At 42.6% G+C, this 23,527-nt stretch overlaps 1 protein-coding gene across 1 annotated transcript in view; it reads right to left on the bottom strand.

The window, feature by feature from the left end:
* Window positions 1-23,527, bottom strand: part of MYO1E (myosin IE) — a 215,323-nt gene that overhangs the window by 112,544 nt on the left and 79,252 nt on the right. The window contains exon 2 of the mRNA XM_040226636.1: window positions 8,154-8,297. Coding sequence (XP_040082570.1) covers window positions 8,154-8,297 — 144 coding nt within the window. The remainder of the gene's footprint in view (window positions 1-8,153; window positions 8,298-23,527) is intronic.

Raw genomic sequence — 23,527 nt, forward strand, 5'->3', positions numbered from 1 at the left:
AAAAAGAGAAACAGAGCCCTCAATTTTTCATAAAGTCCAATTTTTTCAGTATAAAGGGCCATGCTTTACTCTTAAACTATTTCCTTTCTATTTTGGGGGTGTTAAAATATTCTTTCTTTTATGAAATGTGATGGTAGCACTGCTTCTATAAATTTGTTTTGAATGGTCTTATAAGGAAAAGTTTAACTTTTTGTATATTTAAAATAGCTCATACTCTATTTTATTTTTTAAACTTTAAACTTTTTATTTTGTTTTGGGGTATAGCCGATTAACAATGTTGTGGTAATTTCAGGTAAACAATGAAGGGACTCAGCCATACATATACATGTATCAATTCTCTCCCAAGTTCCCCTCCTATCCAGGCTGGCCCATAACACTGAGTAGAGTTCCATGTGCTATACAACAGGTCCTTGTTGGCTATTCATTTTGAATATAGGAGTGTGTATATGACTTTCCCAAACTCCCTAACTATCCCTTCCCCCTGGCAACCATAAGTTTGTTTTCTAAGTCTCTGAGTTTCTTTCTGTTTTGTAACATGAGTTTAACTTAAAAAAAAAAAAAAAAAAAAAATTTTTAATAGCCAGTGAACTCCCTCTAACTGCCCACACTGATCTAGTCAACCTCCCTGGATTCAACACTGAGGTGGCGCAGGGAGGTGAGGTGATGTGTGAAGTCACATATGTGGAAATGATGGAACTTGAGCCCCTGGCTCTGGCTATCAGACCCACATTCATCTCACTGCTGCGACATCCCCCCTAACCCCAACATGAACTGACAGCAAAGGGCCAAACCTCACTTGGAACAAGGGTGCTGCTTTGAGCTCTGGATGGTTCTGGCACAAGTGTCTCAAGTCCTAATTGAAGGGTTGAAAACGCCAAGCACACTTGAGTGTGCTCTTTGAGGAAAAACAAGTTTGGAGAAAGTTGGCCCCAATGAGGCCACAGTGCTTTGTTCAAGAACTATTTTTGTCAGCCCACTGGCTGCAAGTGATGTCTCACCAAGCAGAGAGCGAACACAACAGGTTTCCCTCCTATATTTTAGAACTGAAATTGTAAGAAGGGTGGCAACACTTCAAAAAATACACAGGAAATGAAACCTTCCTGGTCTTAGGATAAATAACTGAAAAAATGGGTTTTCCTTGGTTGACAACATTCGCATTTTCCAAGCAGATTTTTTTTCTACTGTGGAACAAAGAAATGTGCAGTCGGCTTGAATGCATTAACCATTGATCATTCCAAATACTGACCTTCAGCACAAGACAATGTGCTGCTATTAGATGCAGAAGAGGTCAAATGAACAATATTATAACAATCTAAAATTGAATCTCTTCTTGTCTTCACTATTGAGCTTAGAAGAGAGGGAGGGGAAACTCATTTACAATGCCAATGGGACCCTATCATAATAATATTCCCTTGGCATTAAACTGATTTATCTCCTATTAGAGGAAAAGATTTGCAGTTAGACCCTTGGCATTATTTCGTAAACATCCAAAAGAGCCACCAAGCTTCCTCAAAGCTGAAAGCTGCTCTGGGCTATTGCCGGAAAGCACACTGATGTCAAATTTCTCATATACTGAGTGGGCAGAGATTTCTACAACAGAAAGTCTATTAGTGGTCAACTAACTCATTTCCTTGGTAGAACACATGATTAGTCAGTCATTGATTCAAAGACATTAATTCAAAGACTGGGAATCAGCCCCCTCGGTGTGAGTCATTTTAGAATTCTGCTGTCTGAATATAAAAAGCAAGTCTTCATAGTCAACAAATTTTCAACAAACACTTAATATAATGCACCATGCCAAAAATGATGTAGGAAAATAATAAACAATGCAGGATGGTGACATTCTTTAGCTAAAATTAACAAGGCGGCACATGCATGTATACACATGTCTTGTTGTTTAGTCCACCAGGGAAGCCCATACATATGTCTATATGTGATCAAACTGGTTAATTAAGAATATATTAGGTTAATAGGAGCAAACCTTACATGGTGGGATTCCAAGGGATTTTAGTGTTCTCCTTTCTAGTTAACTACATTTTGTAATCATTTAAAATGAACATTTATTGCTTTAAAGTGGTTTTTAAACTTTACTTTTTAAAAGATAAGTAAAGGACACAATCCCTGTTCTTAAGGAATTTCTAGTGTTTTAGGGGTAAATGACCATACAGGGAAAAGTGAGTCTGTCTGGGTTGATGATAGACTGCTGCTGATAACCATTTTTTTTCTTTTCTAACCCAGCTAATCAAAAACCATGTCCACATAAATAATGAGCCCATGTTCTAAGAACATTCCAATAAATAATGAGTTCAACTACTTTCATTGGAAATTAGCCTTTTATGGGCTTGTCAATAAACCTATCCTCCCTTTAAAAGTATCTATGGTAAAATGCATCTGAATGTCCAAAAAGCAACTTTATAATTAAGTTTTGGAACATAATTCAGAAATATGAGAACTTGTACACTAGCCTTAATGTATGATAATAATACCTAACACTAACCATGTATTTACTGCATTTGTTAATTCATTTCACCCTAAACAGCCTCATGTAGGAGTTTTTATCATCACTTCCATTTTGCAGGTCAGGAAATTAAGGAACACAGATCACAAAACTTGTATAAGATCACCAAGCTCATGCAGATTAAGGCTCAAAACCAGGCTGTCCAGATTCATCCCAACTCTTTCTGGTCCATCATCGGCCAGTTTCCATGGGTCTTGCACACAAAAGTTATTAAAACCTTTTAATGATAAGCCTAGATAAAATGAGCAAATTTCAACTTTTTTGCCAAATAAAATGAAAACTTACAACTGCACACAACTGCTTCCATACAATTAAAGGAAGCTCTGCACAGGTATCTAGGAGTCAGCAAATGTTCCCTGTAAAGGATCAGAGATTAATTCAGGCTTTGTGGATCAGAGAGTCTGTTGCAAATACTCAAGTCTGCCACTGTAGCATAAAAGCAGTGGCAGACAATAAGTAAGTTCAGTTCAGTCGCTCAGTTGTGTCCAACTCTTCGTGACCCCATGAATCGCAGCACGCCAGGCCTCCCTGTCCGTCACCAACTCCCGGAGTTCACTCAGACTCACGTCCATCGAGTCCGTGATGCCATCCAGCCATCTCATCCTCGGTCGTCCCCTTCTCCTCCTGCCCCCAATCCCTCCCAGCATCAAAGTCTTTTCCAATGAGTCAACTCTTCGCATGAGGTGGCCAAAGTACTGGAGTTTCAGCTTTAGCATCATTCCTTCCAAAGAAACCCCAGGGCTGATCTCCTTCAGAATGGACTGGTTGGATCTCCATGCAGTCCAAGGGACTCTCAAGAGTCTTCTCCAACACCACAGTTCAAAAGCAGCAATTCTTTGGCGCTCAGCCTTCTTCACAGTCCAACTCTCACATCCGTACATGACCACTGGAAACCACAGCCTTGACTAGATAGATCGTAGTCGGCAAATAATGTCTCTGCTTTTGAATATGCTATCTAGGTTGGTCATAACTTTTCTTCCAAGAGGTAAGCGTCTTTTAATTTCATGGCTGCAATCACCATCTGCAGTGATTTTGGAGCCCCCAAAAATTAAGTCTGACACTGCTTCCACTGCCTCTCCATCTATTTCCCATGGAGTGATGAGACCAGATGCCATGATCTTTGTTTTCTGAAAGTTGAGCTTTAAGCCAACTTTTTCACTCTCCTCTTTCACTTTCATCAAGAGGCTTTTTAGTTCCTCTTCACTTTCTGCTATAAGGGTGGTGTCATCTGCATATCTGAGGTTATTGATATTTCTCCTGGTAGTCTTGATTCCAGCTTGTGTTTCTTCCAGTCCAGCGTTTCTCATGATGTACTCTGCATAGAAGTTAAATAAGCAGGGTGACAATATACAGCCTTAACGTACTCCATTTCCTATTTGGAACCAGTCTGTTGTTCCATGTCCAGCTCTAACTGTTGCTTCCTGGCCTGCATATAGGTTTCTCAAGAAGCAGGTTAGGTGGTCTGGTATTCCCATCTCTTTCAGACTTTTCCACAGTTTATTGTGATCCACACAGTCAAAGGCTTTGGCATAGTCAATAAAGCAGACATAGATGTTTTTCTGGAACTCTCTTCTTTTTCCATGATCCAGCGAATGTTGGCAATTTGATCTCTGGTTCCTCTGCCTTTTCTAAAACCAGCTTGAACATCAGGAAGTTCACGGTTCACGTATTGCTGAAGCCTGGCTTGGAGAATTTTGAGCATTACTTTACTAGCATGTGAGATGAGTGCAATTGTGTGGTAGTTTGAGCATTCTTTGGTATTGCCTTTCTTAGGGATTGGAATGAAAACTGACCTTTTCCAGTCCTGTGGTCACTGCTGAGTTTTCCAAATTTGCTGGCATATTTAGTGCAGCACTTTCACAGCATCATCTTTCAGGATTTGAAATAGCTCTACTGGAATTCCATCATCCCCACTAGCTTTGTTCGTAATGATGCTTTCTAAGGCCCACTTAACTTCACATTCCAGGATATCTGGCTCTAGATGAGTGATCACACCATCGTGATTATCTGGGTCATGAAGATCCTTTTTGTACAGTTCTTCTGTGTATTCTTGCCACCTCTTCTTAATATCTTCTGCTTCTGTTAGGTCCATACCATTTCTGTCCTTTACCGAGCCCATCTTTGCCTGAAATGTTCCCTTGATATCTCTAATTTTCTTGAAGAGATCTCTAGTCTTTCCCATTCTGTTGTTTTTCCTCTATTTCTTTGCACTGATCGCTGAAGAAGGCTTTCTTATCTCTTCTTGCTATTCTTTGGAACTCTGCATTCAGATGCTTATATCTTTCCTTTTCTCCTTGGCTTTTTGCTTCTCTTTTCACAGCTATTTGTAAGGCTTCCCCAGACAGCCATTTTGCTTTTTTGCATTTCTTTTCCATGGGGATGGTCTTGATCCCTGCCTCCTGTACAATGTCACGAACCTCATTCCATAGTTCATCAGGCACTCTATCTATCAGATCTAGGCCCTTAAATCTATTTCTCACTTCCACTGTATAATCATAAGGGATTTGATTTAGGTCATACCTGAATGGTCTAGCAGTTTTCCCTACTTTCTTCAATTTAAGTCTGAATTTGGCAATAAGGAGTTTATGATCTGAGCCACAGTCAGCTCCTGGTCTTGTTTTTGTTGCCAGTATAGAGCTTCTCCATCTTTGACTGCAAAGAATATAATCAATCTGATTTTGGTGTTGACCATCTGGTGATGTCCATGTGTAGTCTTCTCTTGTGTTGTTGGAAGAGGGTGTTTGCTATGACCAGTGCATTATCTTGGCAAAACTCTATTAGTCTTTGCCCTGCTTCATTCTGTATTCCAAGGCCAAATTTGCCTGTTACTCCAGGTGTTTCTTGACTTCCTACTTTTGCATTCCAGTCCCCTATAATGAAAAGGACATCTTTTTGGGGTGTTAGTTCTAAAAGGTCTTGCATGTCTTCATAGAACCCTTCAACTTCAGCTTCTTTAGTGTTACTGGTTGGGGCATAGACTTGGATTACTGTGATATTGAATGGTTTGCCTTGGAAACGAACAGAGATCGTTCTGTCATTTTTGAGACTGCATCCAAGTACTGCGTTTTGGACTCTTTTGTTGACCATGATGGCTACTCCATTTCTTCTGAGGGACTCCTGCCCACAGTAGTAGATGTAATGATCATCTGAGTTAAATTCACCCATTCCAGTCCATTTTAGTTTGCTGATTCCTAGAATGTCAACGTTCACTCTTACCATATCCTGTTTGACCACTTCCAATTTGCCTTGAATCATAGACCTGACATTCCAGGTTCCTATGCAATATTGCTCTTTACAGCATCGGACCTTGCTTCTATCACCAGTCACATCCACAGCTGGGTATTGTTTTTGCTTTGGCTCCATCCGTTCATTCTTTCTGGAGTTATTTCTCCACTGAGCTACCTCCAGTAGCATATTGGGCAGCTACTGACCTGAGGAGTTCCTCTTTCAGTATCCTATCATTTTGCCTTTCCATACTGTTCATGGAGTTCTCAAGGCAAGAATACTGAAGTGGTTTGCCATTCCCTTCTCCAGTGGACCACATTCTGTCAGACCTCTCCACCATGACCCGCCTGTCTCGGGTTGCCCCGTGGGCACGGCTTAGTTTCATTGAGTTAGACAAGGCTGTGGTCCTTGTGTGATTAGATTGACTAGATTTTTGTGAGTATGGTTTCAGTGTGTCTGCCCTCTGATGCCCTCTTGCAACACCTACCATTTTACTTGGGTTTCAAAACAACCAGCATAGCTGCATTCCAATAAAATCCTGTGATGGATGGGGTTTTGTCTGTAGGCAGTGGGCTTCTGCAGCTGATCAAGATGCTATTAGAATGTGCTTAATGAATCCAAATATATCTATTAATACTTAAAAGCAGGGGTTTAGGGATTTAACTACCCAGATAATTGGTAAAATTTCCTATGGTAAACAAGAAACAGCACCATATTGGTTAGAAACATACAAGTACTTTGGAATAATGTTTATTAGCATAAATACCTGGTAAGTTGAGCTTCTTCCTCATCAATGATGGAAATAATGCAAAACTACTGCTGCATATTATGGGTACTTTTATCTAAGAGTAAGAGGAGTGGTGTAAATAATACGCAGAAGCTATGGATGTGAAGACTTTACCTCCCCGAGGTTTAGAGGTTAAAAACTAAAAGTGTATGTTACAATGGTTGCAAAGACTCCACTTTTAATGGCCATCCAGAACACCACACCCTCAGAAGACACCAACAGCATCACCACCAAGAGCCACCAAAAGCATAAACTTTCTGGTACTACTCTACAGATTTTCACAGACCCCTGCTTGTCTATGACCAACCCTACAATAATTATACTAAAGTAACTTTACATAGTTGCACCAAACAGAACTCCTGAATCCTGTAGGAACTTAAGCAACTATCATAGCTCTCTATGAAGTTTATAATGAAGTCAACACATTTGAATCAAATTTCCATTCTGAATGCTTTTCAGTCCTACCCAAAATGGCATCTGGCAAGCCAAGACTGAAACATATAGTACAACTCAAGAATGTCAGACATTGTCAGTAATTGATCTTCGCTTCTCTTATTTCTTTTAGTAAAATATAAGAATGCAGAAAAACAGGCAAAATGGCATATTTTTTGCATGAGGCAATCTTTTTTAAACCTTTTAAGTCTGGACTTATCAGTCTCTCCTTTGCAATTAGGGAACATTACCGATAGAATTCTGCAGATCAGGACATTCTTTAGGAAGAGCACAGGTTTTAGACACCACGTGCCTGGCTAGAGCACATCAAAGGTACAGAGCCACGGACTGAAATAGAGAATACTGGCTTCATCTTTGTGTTTTCCCCACACAGTGTGGCATTTGGGGTCTGAGTTCCCTGACCAAGGATTGAACCTGTGCTCCTTGCAGTGGAAGCACAGAGTCGTAACCACTGGATCTCCAGGGAAGTCCTTGGCTGCATCATGATTTTGATGCAGGAAAAAACTTTAAACTGAAAACACCAGGAAAGTCTTTAGCCCCATAGCACTGAAACACATAATTACCATATGCAAAACAGACAGCTAGTGGGAAGTTGCTATATAACACAGGGAACTCAACCCAGTGCTCTGTGACAACCTAGAAGGATGCAATGGGGGGAGGGGGAGAGGGCGGTTCAAGAGGGAGGTGTGTTAGTCACTCAGCCGTGTCCGGCTCTTTGTAACTCCATGGACTGTAGCCCACCAGGCCCCTCTGTCCATGGGATTCTCCAGGCAAGAATTCTGGAGTCGGCTGCCAGTCCCTTCTCCAGGGGATCTTCCCAACTGAGGGACTGAACCTGGTCTCCTGCACTGCAGGCAGATTCTTTATCATCTGAGCCACCAGGGAGGGGATATATGTATACTTGTGGCTGATTCAGGTTGTTGTATGGTAGAAACCAACATAAAATTATAAAGCAAATGTCCTCTAAAAATAAATTAAAAAAAGAAAAACAACTTTAGCACCATCTTTGGCCTTCCCGTAACCTGAATCAAGAAACAAAAAGTACAAAGCCACATTCTGAAATAGTGAAAATGACCTGAACACTAAGCATCAGTTTGGAATTTCAGATGGTCTCTTACTTAGATGTCATCTTACTAAGATGACACGTCCAAGGAAATCAGTAAAGGATACAAAAATGTAGTCATCCATGTATCTCTTCTTTAGATTCTCCACGATAGCATTCTCTGTGATCTTGGAGAGCAAGACCATGTCATCCACACCACTGTGCTTGACATTGTGGCTCTGCCAGTGGTACCGGTAGGCTCCTTTGCTTCCCTGCAAATGGAAAACACACAGTTATGAGGATGGTTTATTTTTCTCCTGGAGGGAAAAAAAAATTATCACTAAGTTCCCAAATATTCCTTATATCAAATAAGAACACACAAAGCAAACAAATATCTTGCTCTCTAGATTCAGATTTCAGCTTTGCCACCTAAATGAAGTGGGGAAAAGTGATCTAAGCTTTTGTGTCACTTAAGCTTTTCTTTTTTTAAAAAAAAAAGGGAAAAATAAGACCCAGTTCACAGAGTTGCTGTAAGGATTAAATAAAACAACATGTAAAGCACCATGCACTATCCAGAGTAGGGCACAGTAAATGATCAATAGACTTGGATAATTCCTTCAAGCTTACTGTTTTGTAGAACTGACTGACAAATAAGCAATGAAATAGAAACGTTCCAGACTTGTTTTGCAAATTATATGACAGAACTCAGAAGTGGAAAGAATACATATCCCACAATAGTTACGTCATGTGATCACAATTTCTCAAGCCATCTGAATTGCTTTCCATCCATAAACTTATCACTGTTGATGCAATATTAATTTTCCACATTCAAAGATCGGCCTTCCCAGATAGCTCAGTGGATGAAGAATCTGCCTGCAATGCAGGAGACACAAGAGATGCAGGTTCGATCCCTGGGTCAGGAAGATCTCCTGAAGAAGGGCATGGCAAACCACTCCAGTATTCTTGCCTGGAGAATCCCATGGACAGAGGAGCCTGGTGGGCTACAATCCATAGAATTGCAAAGAGTCGGACACAACTGTAACTGAGCATACACACACACATTCAAAAGATAAGCTACATTTTGATGACTGATCATACATGGAAATGGACCAGATGGTCTAAAGATGAACACAGAATGTTCATGTTATGTCCCATGCTATGGACAGAAGAACCTCATCTGATCCCATGGCCTCCTTGGCTAGGTAGAGCCCTTGTCTGCTTACTGGATTTACAACTTAACACCAGGGGTGGCTCTGAGCACCAGATAGGATCTCCTCTCACTGGGCATTTCTGTCATGGGATCCCCATGTGTTGGGCTATGTGCCATGCCCTGGGGTTAAGGGCAGATGGGTACATCATGGTGGCTGCACTCAGACACTAGATATCCACCGAATTATTCAAAATTTGTGCGTCAGCAACAGTCAATATGTAAACATGTGCAAAATGGGTGTTCCAGGAGTGGGTGGAGAGAGACAGAAACCACTTCCTGGAGAAGGTGCCATGAGAAATGAATCTATAATATTTTGAATTTCCCAGACAAGACGAGACAAAGAAGGATGTTCATTATAATCTACACTCACAGGCAATTAAAAAAGCCAATGCATATGAAATAATGACAAATAACACATGACAAGTTATTGGAAGGCTCTTTCTTCCCTTGGAGTTCTCCGCACTCTCTACTGGACATGTCACACACTGGACCAGGGTGGTGGGCACTGAAATGTAGCAAGACTGGCTTCTCTCCCTCCTCAGGAATTCACTTCTGGGGGGAAGTTTACTTTTGTGGGAGGGAGTCTGAATAAAGAAGAAAAAAATTTCTGAACAAGGGTATCTAGAAAGGCCACCTGTCAAATGTCAAAACTAGGATGAGAAAAGGCAATAGGCTCTTTGAGAGAAGGGGGAGGTGGAAGGAAACAAGATAGGTAACATTTTAAATTTCCCTTTAAAAAACTGTATAATGTTTTCTCTGCTGGAGATATGGGCCCTTTGATAACAGCAAATTCTAAGAGTTTCTGGGAAAGCAATTATTATAAATCCAGCCAAGGAAGGGGCCATCATGGGAAAAGCATAGCGCCATGGGTTCAAGCTCCGAAAAGGGGTTCGGGAAGGCTTGCCACCCATGCTGCCTTGCAGAGGGAAACCATTACATGATATATTTGACTTTCTCAGAATCATATGCAGCATCAGTTCTACAAAATTACCTCAAACCTCACCACTCTCTTTCCTCTTGTGGCAAAACAGAAAGCACTGGCCACAGGATGACTCCCTGGATCTCAATTGAAGGTCCACAGTCTATTTCCAACCAGATAAAGGTTCCTGGAGACTCCACTGCCCTCCCTCCTTTTCCAGCTTGAATATTCTTTCTGGACACCTGCAAAACTTACTATGCAGAGAAAACTGAGCTCCTGGAGTAACTAACCAGTATGTATGTTTCTTTTCAACACCAACAATTATCCATCTACTTAAAAGATGGCCAAAATGTTATTTTCTCTCTAAAACTAGAAGCACAGTTGAACAAAACAGGAGGACTACTAATAAGTTGTAGATGTTAAATAACGTCTACAAAGGGCAAGAAATGGAGGAGCTCTGTGTCACAGTGTATGTGTTTGTACTGATCCACAGAAATGCCTTCTCAATGTGACTCAAGTCTGTCTTGGTGTCCAATCTGTCTTTTCTCTCTCTCTCACTGCAGAGTGGTCCATTACTGTCTGCCTCAACTCAAAGGCAGTGTCCTCTTTCTACTGGCAGTTACCCCCCAGTACAACAGAACTCCTTGTATGGAGTTTCAAATATTCCTCCACACAAAAAAAGTTCCCCTGGCTGGTTCTCCAGACTTCTATCTACAAGAGGATAAGGAACCAATAGAATGACTGACAGTTACTATTAGCAAGGCAGTGAGTCATTTGATTTGAGAGGGAGCAATTGGAGCTTTTGGGGGGCGGGGGCGGAGGCTGACCTGCCCAAAGTACCAAGGGCAAGGTCAGAACCCACGCATGGGTAAATAAAAGCTGGGAGAGGGCTGGGCTAGGCAGTTCTAGCAGAGGGTGAGAACTGGATCAGGGAGCCTGGAAACCAAACAGGGATGCACAGGCTTCCAGTCCAGCCCAGGGAAGCTTAAATGTTGCCCACAGCGAAAAAGAACAACAGCTTTCTGTTTTCCTGTAGGGGACCATAAAGTTTGATCACACAGTGACTTTCCCAGAGGCCTTCCTTGGAACACAGTCACTGACAGCGAGTTAGTGGGGAACAGAGTGGGAAGTGGCTGTCATCTTACAACCCTGGACAATATCCTTGGAAGCAGAAGCTGAAAGCTGCCATCAGATCACAAACTATGGTCCTCAAATTATGTGGATAAGAACGGCGCTCCTGGGGGCACAGAACCTCAACCCCTTTGCTTCTTTCTCCTGCCCCTGACTGGGAGGGGAGGGGCAGGACAGGCGGCCACACCTGCTGGGGAAGGACCTGAGGGTCACCCCCATCTGGGTGAGGGGGGACATTTTTCCTCATGGCCAAGGTCCAGGCTACCAGGCCAGCACCTGACTCCGCTTCCTTCTCTTCTATTGGCTTTCTGGGTGGTTAACACCTTTTGGTTTCCCAACCAGAAAAGGAAACATTTGAATAAGTAGGGGCATTCAGTAAGGTCTTTCATTTCCTAACAGTTCTTGGTGAGTGAAGCAGTGCTGAACAAAGGACAGGAATGTGGTTGCTGATGCCCCAGCTAAGAAACGATAATAATGATAATAATAATGATAATGATGATAAAAGGTTACTCCTAACCCTGACAACAATTACAAGTTCTGGGAGAGAAGGACTTCCCTGGCAGTCCTGTGGTTAAGTCTCCACACTTCCAAAGTAAGGGGCATGGGTTCGATCCCTGGTGTGGGAACAAGGATTCCATATGCTATACAGTGTGGCCAAGGAGGAAAAAAATATATATATGAACGAGATACTTCCCACTAGGTAAAGATTGAGTGCAGATTTTCTCAGGTCCATAGTTACTTTCTAATTATGAATCAGCTGATTAAAAAGCACGGATTCATATTCAAGTTTTAAAATGGGGGGTTCACCCACATCCACACAATGGCCTGGTTTACTCCTCACATTTAAGAGGTGGCACCAAGACACAGAAGTACCTCATGCGGAGGAAGAAGCCAGGGCACTGATTTTAAAAGGTGGAGTGCCATGAACTGGTGTGTGTTCAGCAGGGTGGGGACCGGGATGAGCAAAGGTGAGTCAGTGCACAAAGGCAGGTACTGTCCTGAAAGCCAACCTCCACTCCCACAAAGAGGCCCTGGGGCAGCCCTACCCACAGCGGGGGCGCTGCCACACTCTCGCTAGTGTCTCTGAGCACTTTTCTTCTTTGGTTCATCCCGGAGGGAGGACATGATCACATAATGGGTAACTTTTCTTCTTCAAGTTCCCTTAAGATGCCCAGGAAAGGGAGGCCATCAAGCATGCTGAGTAAACACAAGAGGCTCAGTGCTGGGCAGGGTCTAGGGGAGGGGTGGCCACACACACGCTTGCTCTCCTGTAGGGAGAGTATTTGTTGTTTTTCAGTCACTTGTGACCCCATGTTCTTCACTATCTCTTGGAGTTTGCTCAAACTCATGTCCATTGAGTCAGTGATTCCATCCAATCATCTCATCCTCTGTCGTCCCCTTCTGCCCTCAATCTTTCCCAGCATTGGGGTCTTTTCCAGTGAGTCAGCTCTTTGCATCAGGTGGCCAAAGTATTAGAGTTTCAGCTTCAGCAACAGGCCTTTGAATGAATATTTAGGGCTGATTTCCTTTAGGGTTGACTGGTTTGACCTCCTTGCAGTTCAAGGGACTCTCAAGAGTCCTCTCTAGTACCACAGTTCAAAAGCATCAATTCTTCAGCACTCAGCCTTCTTTATGGTCCAACTTTCACATCCATACACAACTACAGGAAAAAGCATAGCTTTGACTATATGGATCTTTGTCAGCAAAATGATGTCTCTGCTTGTTAATACACTGTCTAGGTTGGTCATAGCTTTTCTACTAAGGAGCAAGTGTCTTTTAATTTCACGGCTGCAGTCACTGTCTACAGTGATTTTGGAGCCCAAGAAAATAAAGTCTGTTAATGTTTCAACTGTTTCCCCATCTATTTGCCATGAAGTGATGGAACCAGATGCCATGATCTTAGTCTTTTGAATGTTGAGTTTTAAGCCAGCTTTTTCACTCTTCTCTTTCACTTTCATCAAGAGGCTCTTTAGTTCTTCTTCACTTTCTGCCATAAGGGTGGTGTCATCCGCATATCTGAGGTTATTGATATTTCTCCCGGCAATCTTGATTCCAGCTTGTTCATTCAGCCCGACATTCTGCAGGATGTACTCTGCATGAAAGGTAAATAAGCAGGTTGACAATATACAGACTTGACGTACTCCTTTCCCAATGTTGAACCAGTCCGTTGGCCATGTCCAGTTCTAACTGTTGCTTCTTGATCCACAAACAGATTTCTCAGGAGGCAGGTAAGGCGGTCTGGTATCCTTATCTCTGCAAGAATTTTCCAGTTTGTTTTGATCCACAGTCAGAGGTTTTAGGGACTTTCAAGAGGCCTCTCTAGCACCACAGTGTGAAAACATCGATTCTTTGGCACAGTATCATTAAGAGAGTTGTGTAGGAGTAGAGATAGAAACTAAAGTCACACAGACCAATATAAACACTGGTAACTAAACAGAAATAACGGGCATAGTCTCTTTGATCCAGCACCTTTATTTTAAAGAATTTACCTTAAAATCTACCAAGGATGCCAAGATGTATACACAGGGTTCTTCACTGCAGCGAAGTGTGTAATGGGGAAAAGTGGACACAGGGTTTGAAGACCCATCAGATCATGGTGCCTCCTGAGAGGAGTTCCACGTGGTCACGGGAAGGAATCTGTCTGTGCTGACTTGGAAAGTTCTTCAAGACCCACAGATGTGTAAAACTAGCAATCAGTATGTGAATTAAGTATTGAATGACTACAGTAAGTATTGAATGACACATTAAAAGACATGTGTTGTAATTGTTTTCTTGAAAGATACACAAGGTTCCATCAGGGAGAAGGCCTGGGGGAAAAAGGTGACATTTACTCTTCATTTTAAACTTGGCAGCACAGTGTACTTTTTTATTGCTATTTTGAACCATATGCATGTGTGAGTAAAATTTAAAAATAAACAAGTGTTGGGGACTTCCCTGCTGGTACAGTGGATAAGAATCCACCTGCCAATGTAGGGGACAAAGGTTCGATTCCTGGTCAGGGAAGATTCCCCATGTCGTGGAGCAACTGAGCCCACGTGCCGCAACTACTGAGCATGCACATGCAACTGCTGAAGCCTGTGCGCGTAGAGCCCGTGCTCCACAACAAGAAAAGCCACTGCAGTGAGAAGCCAGTGCACGCAACTAGACAGTAGCCCCTGTTCACTGCAGCTAGAGAAATGCCCCCACACAGCAAGAAAGACCAGTGCAACCCAAAATAAGTAAATTAATTAATTAATACAAAACAGAAGTGTTGAATATGATGCCAATGAAATCAAGCATTTTCTGGGGATGGTGATTTCCGAAAAACCTAGGACTAGAATGCCCCCAATGTTATAAGCAAATCACCCCCAAAGAGAGAGAAACCATATTCTTATCGTCAGCAACGGACAATGGGTAATGCCCTGGCCTGCGGATGAGCTGAACTTGTTTTTTAATGGGATTTTCTGACCCAGTGACTCATAACAGGAAAGGCATGGACATCTAATTCTCTGGTAGATGTTCCAATCTTTTTAATTGACAGTCTGGGTATTCTACTTTTTGCAGTTCTGCTGTTTGACTGGAATAAAACACTTCCATTGCAAATGATGGAAAAATCAACCATAAATATTTGTTTGTCTATGTACCGGGCACAGACAGCCAGCATTGTGTTTTAACTTCATGAAACATAGATCACTGCCCGCTCCCCAACCTCCACACACACATACACTGTTTTGGTGGTATGAAGACAGATGTCTGAAGCAAGTATGTATCAGTGCTGAGCTGCAATGAACAAAGCTCAAGGAAGGGGTGTTTCTGGAAGAGCGAGGTCTAGGGGTGAGAAGAGGCAGTCAGGAGCCCACAAAACTCTTAATCCCCTCTGTCCTTAACGTAAAAGGAACTGACTCTTACTGAACCCATAAATATACGCCGAAGCTTTATGGTATCTCAATGGATTCTCACAATACCCATAAGACGTGAATATTACAATCATGCCACCACTATTTTACAAATGGGTAAAGTGAGGCCTGGGATTATAACATACCAAGTTGCCTCTGCTTGGAGAGGCTGAGGATGGGAAAGTCCATGGGAGGTTAGTACACAGAGTAGGAGGCCCAGTGAAGGTAGAAGATGTGTTCATTAGTTTCACTCAGGTAGGTACATGTGAGCTGATCAAAAGCTAAATATTTGTGCAGCATTTCCACATACATGGCCTCAGTTAATTCCTATGACAAAGGACCAGGGTTGAGACCTGTCATGGGGATTTCTGACTTCCTTTTCTTCACTCTTTCTGCTATACCACAGCTCACTTCCAATACCACTATCAAGGCCAAGTTTGGACACTGGCTCCAGAATCACTAGATCCAGCGGTTTCTAAGCCAGGGTTGGCCAGAGTCACCCTTCCTCACTAGAGCAAACCAAGACACTGAGTGCAAAAGGGGATGCTGTTAATAATAAAGCTGGAACAAGAGCCATCAACTGGGACCGCCTCAGGCTGCATGGCTGCATCTGTGACCAACTTGATCCCAGAAAAATCACAGGCAACTCTCAGAGACCAGCCCTCCCAGCAAGATCCTCAGGGTCTCCCACAAATCACTAAGCCTCTCTGAGGCTCTCAGGGCCTCTCAGCGGTCTGCTCAGGAGAAAAGAGGTTCCTGACACTGCACTGCCCCCAGAGGATAATCACACCAATCTCAAGTCCTTCTTGGGGTAGAGTTGGCTTTACATGATGACATGATCGGGGCAAAGTGTGAATGGTACAGACCAGTCTGGCAACAGTGTCTGGGCTAATTGAGCAGGGGAGAGAAAAAAAGGTTTGGAGGGAAAAAAAAAAAGAAGAGAGAGAGATGGTAAAGTGCCCAAATTTGGTTTTAATTACAATCATCATATTATTAATACAGAGTGATATCTGTGTATGGCAAAACAGTTGTTAAAATGATGCAGTTATTTACCTAAGTGTAGTTTCTGTACGGTTTTACTTCCCTACTGAGTACACAATTTATAAAACGTATACATACATATACAGTTCTTTTCAGTGAAAAAATTAGATAAGATATAAATAAGGGATAAATACTTTGTACAATGAAATGAAATCTATGTATAAATGACACTTTTCCCATCTTCTCTTGTTATTCTGTGTTAGTTTGTTCATCCCAGCTTGCAGCTATAGTAAACTCTTCTTTAAATAACATTAGGCTCCCAGGAAAAGAAACACCCTTTCTTTCACTTACTCTAACTGAAGTGTGGCTCCCAAAAGGATCATTTTTTATATCAGTGAACAGTTCAAACCTAACATGGTATAAAGGAACAGTTAACATATTCCATCAATTCTATCAATAAAATGCATTTTTTCATATTCTTACAATGTGACATTAGGATGTGTCCTATAACCTATGCTGTATCACAGCTTAACTCCTATAATCAGGAGCATCTTAGGTTTGATAGATTATGGCACAAGACACTTCTGAGAAGCCAGGCCCCATTCTATGCCCTTTACAAATGTGAGGTCACTGTTTAAATCATCAAAGAAATTATGAAGCTTTGGTTATTCTGGAAGCATCGTACCATGTACTAACGTCACGTCAAGAACTGTGCAGTGGTTTTCCTGGTGAGGCTGATCAACTGCCTAATTCTAGAGGGTTTGCTGTGACAGTTTTTGTAGCTTTTTCTCCACCCCCATCCCAAACAGGATACGGCTAAGTGTCCTGGCTGACAAGCAGCTCATATTAAACTGCCCACATCAGGTCGCAAGTTTGTAAAGCAAGGTAACCTCCTCTTCCAGTTTGTAAATGTATGTTAGTCGCTCAGTGGTGTCCAACTCTTTGTGACCCCATGGACAGCAGCCCACCAGGCTCCCCTGTCCATGGAATTTTCCAAGCAAGAATACTGGATTGGGTAGCCATTTCCTTCTCTATCAGTTTGTAAAAGGCATGTTCAACTTGGACCTCTTCCAATCTAAAAATCCCTTCAGTATTTTTTTTAAAGTGAAAGTGAAAGCGTCCCTGATAACTCAGTTGGTAAAGAATCCGTCTGTAATGCAGGAAACCCCAGTTCGATTCCCAGGTCGGGAAGATTCCCTGGAGAAGGGAAAGGCTACCGAGGGCAGTATTCTGGCCTGGAGAATTCCATGGACTGTATAGTCCATAGGGTCGCAAAGAGTCGGACACGACTGAACAACTTCTATTTCACTTTCATTAAGATCACTGAAGCAGGAACCCTGCCTCCCTCACCACTGCCCACAACTGGTATGTCCACCCCAGGGGGTTACAATGAGCTCTGGCCTTCATTCATATACACTCTACTCCAGTGTTTCCTAAATTTCATTTTCAACCTCTTTAACAACATCTGCTGCTGCTGCTAAGTCACTTCAGTCGTGTCTGACTGTGCGACCCCATAGACGGCAGCCCACCAGGCTCCCTTCCTTGGGATTCTCCAGGCAAGAATACTGGAGTGGGTTGCCATTTCCTTCTCCAATGCATGAAAGTGAAAACTGCAGGGGGTACCAGTTCCATCCCTGGTTGAAGAACAAAGATCCCGCATGCTGAGTGATGTGGCCAAAAAATAATGAAAATTAAGAAGAAAAGTACACACATAGACACAGGGCCCTTACACTATACCTTGCTGCCGTGTCCCTCGCATGAGGGTCCCACTGCCATTCTCTACTGAGCTTATTCCCACCAATTTCAAATCTAGCCATAAAGAATTTAAATGACTTCTACTTCCTAGACGTATTTTTCTCTGCTGTGAACAATCTCACATGGCAAGGCCAGATCCCCCTTTTGACAGCAGATGAGAGGCGAGGTTTCATTTTTACAAGTAGAAACTGTTTTGTATTCATGTTCCAAATCCCCTGCATTTTCCATCAGGGGTCCCCAGAACACTCCTCTAGTCCTCTCACCTGGGAAAACAGCCACGCATGGGACATTTGATCAGTCCTCTGGAGTAATGGCTTGTCCTGAGGCCAACAAGGAAGTTCTCTCTTGGGCACCTACGATTTACTCTTTCTCTCTCGGGAAGTGCTTCCTGCAAGGATTACCAGCACTGTTCCACCCTTTTCCCCTTCAGTCTCTAGGGTAAGCTAGGATAGTGGCTCTCTCCTCTGGGAAAAATACTCTTCTCACACAACAGCTAATTCTCATTACATACTAGCACGGTTCTGAACATTTCATACATGATTATTTTTTCCCCAAGCATGTATTTTTTAACTGAAGGAAAACTGCTTCACAATATTGTGTTGGCCTCTGCTATAGATCAACATGAGCCAGCCCTACGTATACATATACATGATAATTTATTTAATCCTCACAGCCTTATCAAGCAGGAGACTGAAGCACAGAGAAGTTAACTATTAATAACTTGCCCAACCACAGCAGCTGGGCTTTAAACCCAGGCCAACCAGCTTTCTCTGCACTTAATCATTATACCTACTGCGTCTTGTAATAAGGTAAGTGACTGTTGGAAAAGGCAATAATCCTAGTGTCCATAGTAATTGTTTTATTGAATGTTTACTGCTTGCCACATATCAACTTTTTTTTCCTCCACAGAACAGCATGAAGTGGATACTTTTATTATTGGTACACAGGGTACCCTGTGCAAAGCTCAGCACCTGGGAGTCCACAGAGGAAGTAGTCTGGTCATTGGCCTTGAGAGCACATCTACTCCTGGCCATGTCCCCAGCCTGCGGTTCAGTGCCTGGCACATAGGCATGCTCAATCAGTACTAGTTGGGCCAGTGAATTCCAGGTAGCTTTGGTTCATCTCAGAACTAAACAGTATCTCTGCTGTATAGCACAGGGAACTCTGCTCAATGTTATGTGGCAGCCTGGATGGAAGGGGAGTTTGAAGAGAATGGATACATGCATATGTATGGCTGAGTCCCTTTGCTATCCACCTGAAACTGTTACAACATTGCTTCCCCCACCCCAAACTACAACAATGACAAAGTCTTTGTGGGGTTGGGGTATGGATTCTCCTTCACTCTTTTTTTGAATTTTATGTTTATTTATTTTTTAACACTAAAAACATTTTGTATCAGGGGTATAGGTGATTAACAATGTTGTGATAATTTCAGGTGAACAAAATGGCTATACTCCAATACAAAATAAAATGTTTTTAACAAATAAAAATGAATCATAATGCAAAAAAAAAAAAAGTAATAAAGAAGTGTCAGCCAAGGAGGACAAATCCAAAAATAAATAAATAAAGAACTAAATATCTCACCATGGCAGCGGTCAGAGGGGGACAAGGTGGGGGAGGGGGGCTAGGTGGGGTTGGCCCCAAGTAAAAAAGTTTCTGAAGCTTTCCTAATGATCCAGGCCCAGAAGATCAAAGGGAAGAGAAGTGAAGTGAAGTGAAGTTGCTCAGTCATGTCTGACTCTGTGACACCATGAACTGTAGCCTACCAGGATCCTCTGTCCACGGGATTTTCCAGGCAAGAGTACTGGGGTGGGTTGCCAGTTCCTTCTCCAGAAGTTGCCTCTAAAGATAATTCTCTCTTAACTGTCCATTGTCATCCAGGTAAGGAAAACAGGCTACTTTTGACCACAGGGTGAGGACATTTCAAGCTACAAAATAAAACAAACTCCATTATGTGACAAATGCTCATTTTACTTCTGTCTCTGTTTATATTTTAATCAAACAACCGAAGAGTCACATTGATGTCAGGCTCTGTCTTTACAGCTGCAGCTCTGCTGGTTTGACAACATGACAAGCATTTATCAGTCCCTTCAGGGACCTACCTGTCATTACTTGTGTTTTCAAGGAGTTGATTACAATGAACACACTTGGGTTCAAGTATAGGCTCTACCTCTGTGACCTTTGGCAAGGTCAGTTTCATGGAACTTAATTCTTCACAATTCAGGTAGTCTTTTAAATACACATGTTAATGTGATTTAGTTTTTGCACCTCTACGATAGGATTTTGTTTTCTTGGTTAATGAATCTATGACCAAAAGTCCTATCAGACAATGTATCCTAATTTTTGGTTTGAAAATGATAGCCCCTGAAGCAATGGTAGCTGTTCAGTAAATTTCTTAAACTGAATTAAGAAGTCAAAGTAATGACGCAGGCAGACCAGCTAGAAATACTGGCATTGACGGCTCTTGTTCATACTATTAATTGAAATGGAAATAAAAACAGGAAGATAATTGGGCAATTCCGTGTCACTTAGAAATGAACTATTACTCTGTACTATGAAATAAATTCTAATTCAAACCCTGTTTTGAGGAAAAAGAAAAATATGCAAAGATTTAAAAGACTTCAGTAGAATTGATATTGACCTGATTAAAAACAGTCTTCCAGGACTCACTATCATTCACAGCATCTTTCTGCACTGATTACAAAACATGTATTATTTATGTCATGCAAAATGGTAGAGGTATGACAACACAAGAAAATCAACTCATTTGGTGTTTTTTTTTTTTTTTTTTTAAGTATAATTTACTTTTTCTGAAAAATGAACTGTTTGGGCATATATAAATGAGAAAACCCAGGATGAATGTTTCAGAATGTGGTAGATGGAGGGAAGGGCCTGGAGTGTGATCAAGGGTATCTTGTGGGCACCGGACAGACTTTGTCATGGATTAGCCATGGCGGAGACTGAGTCCAGGATAGAAGCCAAGTTCAGGGATGAGAGGTGTCCCCCAAGCACCACAGTCACTAGCCAACAATGAAGAAAGAAATACAGAATTGAGAAATGCCTTCAGCATCTTCTCTAGGTTTTGGCAAGGGCATATCTAGACTCTTTGCTTGATCTGGCCTGACCTGCTGCACAGAGACGTCATGTTCCTCCAGGGGCAAAATGCAGCCATAAAGTGTTGGTCTAGGGTACAAACCGGACAGGCTTCCCTGATGGCTCAGCGGTAAAGAATCAACCTGCAGTGCAAGAGACATGGGTTTGACCCCTGGGTTGAGAAGATCCCCTGGAGAAGAAAATGGTAATCCATTCCAGTATTCTTGCCTGGGAAACCCCATGGACAGAGGAGCCTGGTGGACTGTAGTCCATGGGGTTGCAAAGAGTCGGACACGACTGAGCAACTTCACTTTCACCCTTCATCTGATTCACTCTGATGTACAGCAGAAACAACACTGTAAGGCAACTATATTCCAATAAAAAATTAATTTAAAAACTGGATGGCTTGAGTCACGAACTACAAATGAAGAGGCATAAGGACGGGGCACAATACCTCTACATTTACATTCTGACCTGAACATTTTATAGCTGGAAGGGGCCTTGCCTATCCATCAACCAGTCCAAAGCTCTTACTGTGCAGATAAGGAGGCTGAGGCCAGAGAGGAGGTACATGTCTGTGGTGCTAGTTACTAAGTGAGAGAACCAGGGCTAGAATTTGGGCCTTCTAGCTCCCAGTCAGTGGTTGGCTCTCTACCACCAGCCCCTCCCCAGCAAACCTATATGTAGCAAAGGTCTTCATCACCCACAGAAGTTCCAGGAAAAACAATCAAATGAGTCTAGGTATTTAAATATTTTAAAGCTCTCAACTAATAAACATGATCATTTGTGAACCATGACCTTTGAGCAATCAGACTGCATCAGGCCACTGGTATCCATCCAGATAGTAAATATTTAAAGAGCTTAATTTCTTCTTAGTTTTAATATTAAGGTAAATGTGAATCAAAGTTTTAAAACCTCTCCAGTGAGTTACCTTGCAGGCAAAGGTGCACAGACCTCACACTTTGGGGATCACTTTCCTAGAACCCTTGCCTTCCACCCAAGATATGGGGGGAGAAAAGTCAAAGCATTGGCTTAAAAAGTTGAAACAAGTAGGTAAAGGAGAAAGACAATCTCCAGAAAATGGGGGGAAATGACCGCAGAAATTGGAAAGCTGTAATCTAACTAGAGATCCCTGGAGAATTCCATGGCACTCCTTCCAATAGTAATTTTCTTCTGCCAGAACAACTAAAATTGAAATCAAAACACAAGTTAACCATATCTGACTTGATTATGAGGTCAGGGGGGAATCATACCAGCTTAAAATTCACAACTCCATAGAAAATCCAGGAAAGTTTCTGTGATCGCTACCCATTGCTCATTGTATTCCACGAAATACAGTACAGCATCAAAAAGGCAACCCACCTCATTAAGAAGTGTGATCCACAGTGTTCAGGAGCAGGGAATGAGCGTGGCTTTTCTTAACAACCTACTATGTGCTAAACGCTGTTAGGTGCTTCATTTCATCTGGTTTCAAAAGAACTGTAGAATCGGGGATGGGGAGTACTATGATCTCTGTGTAAGAGATGAAAAAATTGGCCAGAGACAGTCATGGAGTCCAGATCTGTACTGGTGGGTTTTACAAACCCAGAGCAGCTTCCATGGAGGCCCTGGAAGTCAAACGAAATGTATTCCCCACTGTGTGAAAGTGTGTGAAGGCAGCTGTTCTCTGACAACAAGATTTCAAAAGTAGCACCTGAAACTGCCTTTTAGGTCCCCCTGGCAAGATGGATGAAGGAACAGAGATCACTACTCTTAACAGGGGCATTTTAGGCATGGATAGGGTTGACTCCCTGACTTCTCTGGTGGTTCAGATGGTATAAAGAACCTGCTTGCAATGCAGAAGGCCCAGGTTTGATCCCTGGATTGGGAAGATCCCCTGGAGAAGGAAATGGTAACCAACTCCAGTATTCTTGCCTGGAGAAGTCCACAGACAGAGGAACCCGGCAGGCTTCCTGGGGCTGTAAAGTCCCCCGGGGCTGCCAAGAGTCAGACACGACTGAGTGACTAACATTTTCACTTCACTCTCACAGGATTGATGGCTACAAAGATAACAGGTGTTGTGAGAGGCCAAAGGGCTGGAGCCATCCTGCGACACTGTGCCTCTGCCTTCAAAGGACTTCCTATAGCCAGTTTCAAGGCCAGAGCCCCACACCTTCAGTAAGTCTTCAGGCTTCTCGTCCAAAATCCTTCGGGGAGTAGACAGATGAGGCATGGTTTCCTTGTGTGACATAGGTGCCTCTCAGCATAGTAAGGACACTCAGGTTGAAAATAACCTCACAGAAATCCTCACTCTGACAAAATAGGCAAGATAGACATGAACTACCAAAACGGCCCCAGCTAGGGATCCGCAGGGGGACCTGCTCCAGAGCTTCTGAAGCCAGGCGGCAGCTGCTCCCAGCCCTGCAAAGCTCTTCCTCGTCACAGGGATGGGAATGAGGGCTTAAGGGGGCTGGAGCTGACATGTAAGTGATCCCAAAGCAGGAGTAACCAAAATCACTCTGTGCAAGAATTCAGGCAAAGCTAGGCTGGCGGCTCTCT

This window comes from Oryx dammah, unplaced genomic scaffold (genome assembly GCF_014754425.2).
Source record: "Oryx dammah isolate SB20612 unplaced genomic scaffold, SCBI_Odam_1.1 HiC_scaffold_26, whole genome shotgun sequence".
Taxonomy (NCBI): Eukaryota; Metazoa; Chordata; class Mammalia; order Artiodactyla; family Bovidae; genus Oryx; species Oryx dammah.